Below are 8,982 nucleotides of genomic sequence, written 5' to 3'. Positions count from 1 at the left end.
TGAAAGCCTGTTCCTGTGTCTGCTCCCTTCTGCCATCTGGATATATTATATTATATGGATATATTATATGGATATATAATATGGATATATTCAGGCACACAGCCTGAATGTCCCCTGCATGCAGCAGCGACTCCTGGGGAGCTGTGAGAGTCTTTTGGTGTGTTTGAACTGCCTTGGGACCATCAGTTTCCATTCCCAGGGAGTTGGAATGGGGCAATCACTGCCATGACACACAGACCCCTGTTTGGAATGGGCAATGAGGGCTGGAGAAACAAAGGTTTGAAAGAAAATTTTGGGAAGAGAAATGGCAGGAGATGGGGATGCAACAGGCTGGATCCTGGATGGGGGCTGAACTGTGAGCACAGTTTTCAAAAGCTGCATCTCTAAGCCTGGTCTCCAAATCTGGGAAGTACCTGAGCAAGGATGCTGCCAGAAAAACCAGGAGGGACATTTATCTCCAACATCAGCAGCTCCCTTCCTTCTCCCTGGCACAAACTTGAGGACCCCTTTAGCAAACCCAGCACCCATTTGACTGATTGAATATCCTCATTAGTGCTCCTGACAGGGTGTAGCACAAACCCAAGATTCTTATCCAGGCATTTTTTTTCCACCGTGGTTGTGATTAGAATTTAGCAATATCCTTTTTCCTAGTGATGTTACCTTGTATATGTGCTCTGAGAACTCATCTAGACACAGCCCCCATCAGTGCAGCAAAACACAGCAGAGCAGTGTGGAAATCAGTTTGAAGAGCCCAACTCCAGCATGGGAAGACAGGAAAATGATACTTTTTTCATAAGAGAAAATTATCAGTAAGGCCACGAGGTTAATTTTTAAGTGGTGTAAAAGCACACATTCTCCTTGAGAGCATCTCCATTCTCATGGTCTTGTTTTCCTCAAAAAAGTCAAACTCTGTCTCCTCTCTGAGGTAAGCAAGTATTTTTCCCTATTTTTAAACTTAAATATTTCTGTCATCTTAAATTGCCACAAGTCAGCTACACTTAGCTACAGTGGAAATCCCAAATGCTGCATGAGCTGTGGTCAGCAATGCCCCACACCAAGCAGATTTGCAGAAATGGTGGCCCATTCTACTTCCCCGTATCATCTGCTTGGAGCTTGGCCCTGCCAGACATCATTTTGCTAAATCCCACAGAACTTAGATGATGAACTCCTTGGGGCAGGTGCTGCTGTGTCTGCATAGGTCCTGCCATCAGCAGGTCTGGGGATAGTTGATATTACTGTAAAATAAGTTCCTTTTCTCATTATTTTTGACATTTTAGCTGTATTTGTTAAAAAGGTCTTGCTTATCCCTCAATACTGCAAGGATGTTCTTTAAAAGGAATACCTTTTAGGAGTCAGGGAGAGGTTTCTCTACACCACCTACTCTGGGATAATTTTGGCATCAATTTAGAAGACCCAGTCAGATCACTAAAGCCACAGCAGAAGGGCTGTCAGCCCTTTCCAGGTCTGGGATCGGCGGCTCTCCATTGCCATCTTCAGGCTGGGAGCAGCCTTGATCCTTCCAGAAACCTAGAAATCCCAAACGGACACGGCAAACTCAATTCCCATTTACCCAGCATTAGCTGAAATTAATGGTCAAAACCTGGAATAAGTTGTTAAATGTAAAGAAGGGGAAGGAGCTCTGCAAGACTGACACGCAGCTGCCCTGGACAACATGGATATTTCCCTCCCTGTAAATGCACAAGGTTTTAGAGAGTAAATTAACATCAACAATGCTGTTTAACACACACTGCTTCTCACTGAGAGGCCAAGTTTTATCATCAAGTTTTCTTTAAAGTACATAAATTGAAACTGCCTGAGTGGTTTTAGCTCTGTAGCCTTCATTGTCCCCCGCAAAAAAAACAAAACAAAAACTTTTTCTGACAATGGTAAAAGCTGAGGTTCTTGGGAGCTTTTAATCATAATTTGCACTTAAGGAGGTCTTTGGCAAATTTTCACATCTGATAGACATGGTGGTAGGTTTGGTAGAGATGAGTTTTCCAAGGCTTTCAGGGTCTCACATAGGCAGCTTGGAAGGCCAAAGAGCTGTAATCATAGAACAACACAAGTAACACATCCTAAAAGGAATCAAAAAAATGTGGAACAATGTAGGTGCCCTGGTCCAACAGGGCCAGCCTAGGTGAGGCTCCTCAGACCCAGCATTGTCACTCAATGAGAATCCATGCCACTCCCCCACCTTGCCAGTCTCCAGACAGTGTCTGACCACCATCACCGTAAAAAATGTTCTCCCAATTAGACCTGGCTGGAAAATCACCTTCTAGGAGCCCAGAAAATCACAGAACCATAGAATGGTTTTGGTTGGAAGGGACCTTTGAAGGTTGTCTTGCCTAACCCTCCTGCACAGAGCTGAGACAAATACTGCTACTCAGAAGAACACTCCAGCAGCCAAACTCTCAGGTTCTCACAGTAGCTTGGACCAGGTCCCACAGCTGTTTATACATTTTTCCCACTGCCTCAGTCCCTGAAACCCCAGCTCTCAGGGCCAAAATGGATGATCCCGGTGATTACCACAGCCACCCTAGCACCACTCAGTGAGTGGACTCTCTCCATCGCGGTGTCCATCGTGCATCCTTCCCAAAGGGCAGCCATTGTGCAGAGATGGGAGATGACCAGTCCAGCCTCTTCAGGAAGATGCTGTAGCTGTCTGCGTATTCAGAAACCCAGCGGCTCCTGCAGAGAACACGGAGAAGGGGATAAGGAGGGGACCTCTACCCTGTGCTTCATGCACCAGGACAAGGGACCTACCTCCCCTTCTGCACTTGACCACCCAGCCAGGAATGTGTGTAGAGCAAACAAAAGCACATTCAGGTGGGATGGGGGAGAGGGGGAACAGCCTGTGTCCATCAGGAACAGGGCAGATGCTGCAACACACACGGCTGCCATCAGGATCAATCTCCCGCCTGGACCAACCGTTAGACAGGCACAGTCTCCACCCCAAATATAACTCCAGGATCACAGATTAAAATCTGCAATGCAGAGCTGAAATAAATCTGTGTTTGGGGAAGGTGGGGGGCATGAGGCAGCGGGGAAGAATTGCCTTTCCAGTGAGAAATGAGAGCTCAGGAGCAGTTTATGCCTGTTTGGTTCACAGTGTGCAGATGAGTCACGTTGCAAACAGCTCCTGCCCTGTTTGATTTGAGAGAGCCCTTTCCCAGGGGAAGCCTGGGCATGGAAATGATGAGACATTCCTCCTGCCCCAGCCCCATGGAGATCTTCTTTCCACTGTGATGAGGCTGTCCCAGAAGTTGTCTCCCCACTCCTCTCAACCCTGCTGCAAAACTTTTCAAGAAAAGGCTGATCAGGCTTTGGAAGTGGATTTGTCCCCGAGGGAATTTCTTTGGGCCCATTGCATAACGTGGACAAGGGAAACGCCTTCCAACTCCAAGCAGCACCAAAATCTCCCTGACCTACTCCTACCCTGTCCCCCACTCCTAGCAGGCACCCTTTGCTCCCCACCCCATTTCCCCCTTACTCATTGAAGCGGTTATCTTCAGGGAAAACGGGAGAAGGCCTTATCTCCTCTGTGTAAAGCGCACCACGGACTCCTTTCCAGGGCTCAAAATCTTGCTTGTAGACACTTTTCCACTCGAGGTCAGAGTAGTCTAGTGAAAGAGAGTCCAAACAATTTAAAGTTGTTTTGTTTTTTTTTTTTGGCATCTCTGTCTCCTATATTGCACAGTCTGAGTGTTCCCCCTACCCCTGAGCTCCATCGGCTCTTTGTGCTTCCAGCACTCCTGTTGGAGTTACCATGATGAAGGGATTAACCAAGGGAAAATGCAGGAACTGCTTCCCTGGTGTAGATAAGGTCATTTAGATGAGATTATTCAGCCCTTATTTTCTGTAGCCTGTGTGAGGGAAGCCACACAAGACAGACCTGGAAATGATATCTTGTTATCTTCCTGTCTGGATACTGACTTGTCACCTGGTATAAATTTTCCCATACTGTCTGTTTTCTTTTCCATCCTGCCATTCACCAGGGACTAAACCAAGGAAGAGATTCATGGTTCACTTAACCCCTAATTGAGGATCATCACAAATGCTGTGATACCTTCCCCAAAAATCCCTCTGGGAGCTGGTTTGAAGAGGTACCATCTCCCATCTGACTCTCCAGAGATGTCTTATCTTATGTGTGTGTACAGCTTGGTGTGTGTCCTTCTGATCAGATCTAACTGGGGATAAACATGCAGGGAAGACACACTAAGAAGAGCCACCCACTGTAGACAGATTTTCTGGGTATTTTAAAAATTACACATTCCTATAATGAGTCATTGGTATTTTTGTTGTTTTCACTGAGGCTGAGGTTACAGGTGTCTCACACGTGCATGGCCATGTCAGGCTGTTAATGCAACCCAGCATTCCTGCCTTATGACATTATTTCCAGGGAGACCATATTGAGCAGGGCTGTGGTCCATGGGATGGGCTGTCTGGAAGGTGGGGTGAAAGAAACACCATTTACAACACTCCAACCTCTTCTAGAAGATAACTGTTTTTCTCTGCCCTGCTTCTCCCCACCAATGGACAGATGGTTACAGGGGATCTGTGAACCCTTTCTGTGCCACTCACTTTCACTTCACCCTCCTCAGTCTCTTCTGGAATCACATTAAAAAGCATAAAGCCAGGCTGAAGGCCACCAGTCATTCTCATGGGGCAGCTGCCACAGCCTCCATCCACTGACCTCTCATTAAAACAGATGAGCTCCGGTTCTTGGTTTTGTATTTATCAGCATTGTGCAGCCCTTCCAGGTACAAATCCTGGGCAAATTGCTGGTAGGTGACCAAGCCCGTGGACGGCAGTTCCTTCGGCACCAACGCCTCTGAGACGTGGGAGGAGAAGTGAATTAGTCAGGAATCACCATCAATTACTCACCCAAATCCTACCCTTTGGATAGGGTAAATTGAAGTCTCAGCTGGCAAAAATTAGGGGAGACCCAGGCAACTTTAGCAGAACTTTGATGAGGTGCATCAATTTTGGGGGTTCATGACAACAAGTTGGGGAAGGATTTATGTTGGTGCAAAGCAAGAGGCAGGAGCCCACTGTCTCCACACTGTCCTGGAGTGCCAAAAGGAAACCCTTCTGCAGCAGGTCTGTGTGTGAGAGAGAGAAAAACTGCACTGCTGGGACACACAGGAGCAGAGCAGGAAGGGAAAAGCACGGGAGCTCAGGACCTCTGACCAACAAACCAACATGATTTTGCAGAAGCCCTTTATTGTTTACATTATACACTTATTTATACATTCTAAAACTGCTGTTCACATGATCACACATCTTTTCATTGGTGCCCCTATCCTGTCCACGCGCTCTGCACGCACCCCTCAGGGCACAGGATTGGTTACAGTCCAGGTGTTCCACTGCCCTCTGTTATCTGGCTCTTGTGGTCCTGTTTTCTTGTTTTTCAGCCTCTTTTTCTTATTTTTAGAATAGCTTATGTCTCAGCAACCTTGAGAAATTCCAGAGGGACTGATAATAAACTCTAAATATAGTTTGGCTGGAGCACGTCACGGCCCAAGCTGTTCGGATACATTGCCACAGAAAAGCCAACAGGACTTTTGTCATTATCATATGACAGCTTCAGATGGGTTTGGTAAGGAGATCTTTGAAGGCCTCAGGTGTAAGTGGAGTCCATATGGAGACATATCTGCCTGAGATGCTTGTCCAGACTCTTCTATTGAGTGGAGAGAGAAACCCTGTCAGAGTTTACTTCACCTCTCTGTCAGGGTGGCATTAAGCTACAGGAGATGGCTGTGTCTTTGCTCCCCTCTGATCATGAAAGGATCCAGACACAGGCATCCCAGACTGGGAGAGATCAGCTCAGGGAACAGTGAGGACATCCCTGGCCATGTCTCCTGTTTGTTCTAGGGTACTACTCAGCAATTACACCCTCTTCACTCACAAGTAGGAGCTCAGAGAAAAATCCCCACTGCTTTCAGATGGTTGTGCATGGCTGAGTGATATTTGGTGACCAATCCTTTTGTTTTCCTGACTTCCATGAGAATTTTAATCCAAGCAAGTAAGTTATTAGATGGTGTCGTTGCAGGCTGGCCAGCAGCACTTTTGCTGCATTTGCTGTCAGACAGGCACCCTTAGCAGAAGGCGTTTGAACCACTCAAACCCCTCACACCCAACCAGAGTCCTTTTCCCTCCCTACAATTCTACAACATGGGGTTGACTGCATCTCCCTCTATCCCAACAGAGATGTGAAGATAAAACCCTTAAAGACCCTGGCTAGAAGTGGTTCTTCACGCACCAAGACGTTTCTAAAACCCCAGTTCCCTCTGCCTGTGCTTTGAGCTGGCCTGGGAGCTGCATATTCGTGGTGACAGGGTGCTGTGCCCATGTGTGAATCCTCGCCAGGCTCAGCCCAGCACCAAGGCATCATCAGGATGCTGCCATCCATGTGTGTCCAGCCAGCATGGACCAGGGGCTGGGGGGCTGGCAAAGACCCAGGCAGACAGTCCCTCAGGCTGCTCACCAGCAGTGCCACCATCAGGGCTTACCTTCAGTTCTAGCTGACAGAGGAGGAATGGACGGGCAACAAGACAGGTCGTGCATAGGCTCAGCGAGAATCTCCAGTTTCCCCACCCGTCCTGGTGTCAGGTCAGAGGAGTAGCACTCTGGCAGGTAGCACTTGGATACTTCTGGAACAGGAGGGAATGAAGGTTTCTGCAGAGAAAAGCCCCGTGTGAACGGAGAGGCAGCAGCTAGGGAGGGCAGCTGCTAAAGCATCGTCGATTTGCCCACAGAAAGCCTGGGCTTGGGTGGGATGAGAGTCCCTGGGGATACAGTGGCCACAGAGCAGCTCTGTGGCTCTCACTGACATACAGGAACCAGCACAGCTTCCTCTGTCTGCCCATCTTACAGCTTGGGACTGTGCTGGGCCCTGGGTGGGCAGTGGCAGGGAGGGAGGGAGCCCTGGCAAAAGCAGTGGAGAGGGAAAGACTCCAGGATTCATGTCAGGGAAAAGCTAAAGGGGATTCTGGTGTGGCTGCTGCCTCCAGCTGCACACTGCAGCTTCAGATGCTTTTAAGGGGCTCAGAAAGGGATTCTCTTGCTGTGAGCTCTTCCAGGTTGCTGGGCCAGCAAGGACCATCCTCACAGGGTTTGTCTGTTGTTGTTTTGGAACTCTGAGGGTTTCTGTTTGTCCCTCAAACTCCAGGGTTCACTGGGCAATCCCCTAATGTTTTTCCTTTTCCAGGCTGGCAGTAGGGAAGGTAGAGGCTGCAGAGCTACAGGAATTACGTGTGTCTGGGGGATCCCCCACTGAGGATGGCCAGAGCTTCTCCTGAGGTACCTCCAGAGGGACAAGAGCCTCCAGGAGACCCTGCACCAGCCAGTGCTTTCTTCCTTAACCCAAGGAGTTCCCCTTCCCCTTGGGAGTAGGTTAGTGCCCAAAATTTCACAGATAAAAATATCACAGTTGGTTCACCCACTTACACAAGAACAAATCCTATCAGGGCCAAGAGGGAAACATGAGCCTCCTGAGTATCTCATCATCACCCAGTGGGACAGCTTTCTTTGGCATGCCTTTGGGAATTAATAAGGAGCCAAAGGAAGCTGCAACCCAAGAGAATCAGACAGAGCTTCCTCCCTTCCCATCTCCCAAGCTACACAAGCACCTCCACAGAAAGAGTGCAGCCTTTCAAAAATAACATTTAAGTGAAATAAAAGGAAAAGGAGAAAATAAAAAGAAACTGAGCTGCACGGCTTGGAAACTGCGCTCCAGCAGGCAGGGGTTAAACCCTGCCCTGGCAGCCGGGCTCCTGGAAGCGGAGCAGCCACCTCAGGCTGGGGCTGCCCGGGAAGCCCTGGCCAGCCCGGAGAACAGCGGGAGCCCCGAGCAGCAGCGCTAATGAAGGCTGCTGGCAGCGGCAGCGGAGAGGAAGAGGAAGAGTGAGAAGAGAGGAAGAGGGAGAGGAGAGGGGTCCCCAGGCTGCTGTCCGGGCCGGGATGGCAGCGGTGTCCGCCGACAGCCCCTCTGCCCCGGCGGGCACCCTCACACAATGATTTCTCTGTTGTTGCCTCCCCCTTTTCCTCCCCAACCTCAACTTTTTTTTCCCTCTCTCGTGAGCGTACGAGCCCAAAGCACTCCGGCAGCCGAACATGCCCCCCGCCACCTCTCCGCAGTGGCCCAGTGCAAACCGCAGCTGTCCCCACCGCGCTGCCACAAGCAATTAAACCAGGGCAGGCGGAGCGAGGCAAATCAGATTAAATAGCTCAGGGGGTCGCTTGCACCGCAAGGAGATTAGAAAAAAAACAACCCCAGCTTCCCCACAGAAGTCTTCTCAAGCCCGTGTCAGGGCAAGGAGCCATCTCCATCCCAAAAGCAAGGCTGTCCCGGGATGGGTCTAATCCCAGCCGCACGGGGAACGAGCGGAGCCCGAGGCTCAGGCACCGGCTCAGCAAGCACTCGGTAGTGCCCTGACTTAATGAGCGTAATTAGCATCGCTCCCCAGCAGCAGATTTAGCAGGGTGCAAGGGGGGGTTTCCCGCAGGAGGGACGGGGAACAGGCCGAGGGCATTTGGGCCTGACGGGAGCAGCCGGGGGCTCAGGGCAGCGCAGGCCGCGCCCGCTCCCTCAGCCCTGGGGCACCATCCCCGAACCCAGCCGGGCCGAGAGCGGGGCTGGCGCCTCGGGCTGGGCATCCAAGGCAGGAAAAGAGCACGGTACCGGTACGTGTGCCTGGGTGGGTGAGTGATAATCGTCGTGCCAGCCGAAGTCCTTCCGATAGGTGCTCTTGTACTTGTCCAGCGCGGGGGGCAGCTGGAAGGGACAGAAGGCAAACACAAGGAAGCCACTAAGCCTCGGGGGAAGCCCTTAAACGTGGTGATACAAACCCAAAACGCTCCCTCATAGCTCAGGAGAGGATGAGCTGCTCTTCTGGGCCACCTGGGGCCACTCCAACAGGGCAATTCCTTGCTCAGTTAAGTCCCAAGCAGGGTGGCTGGGAAGGTCCTACGCTACATCTT

General features: G+C 50.2%; 1 protein-coding gene across 1 annotated transcript in view; it reads right to left on the bottom strand.

Moving 5' to 3' along the window:
- Window positions 1-1,936: 1,936 nt before the first annotated feature.
- The window catches only part of LOC131578931 (uncharacterized), a 25,667-nt gene continuing 18,621 nt past the window's right edge, over window positions 1,937-8,982 (bottom strand). Inside the window, exons 5-10 of the mRNA XM_058838253.1 lie at window positions 8,684-8,776; window positions 6,513-6,678; window positions 4,694-4,831; window positions 3,491-3,620; window positions 2,527-2,688; window positions 1,937-2,043 (exon numbers count right to left, since the gene is read on the bottom strand). Coding sequence (XP_058694236.1) covers window positions 2,547-2,688; window positions 3,491-3,620; window positions 4,694-4,831; window positions 6,513-6,678; window positions 8,684-8,776 — 669 coding nt within the window. The 3' untranslated portion in view covers window positions 1,937-2,043; window positions 2,527-2,546. The remainder of the gene's footprint in view (window positions 2,044-2,526; window positions 2,689-3,490; window positions 3,621-4,693; window positions 4,832-6,512; window positions 6,679-8,683; window positions 8,777-8,982) is intronic.

This window comes from Poecile atricapillus, chromosome 4, assembly GCF_030490865.1.
Source record: "Poecile atricapillus isolate bPoeAtr1 chromosome 4, bPoeAtr1.hap1, whole genome shotgun sequence".
Classification (NCBI taxonomy): domain Eukaryota; kingdom Metazoa; phylum Chordata; class Aves; order Passeriformes; family Paridae; genus Poecile; species Poecile atricapillus.
The sequence above is the reverse complement of the archived record's forward strand: the minus strand, read 5'-3'. Positions and strand labels throughout refer to the sequence as shown.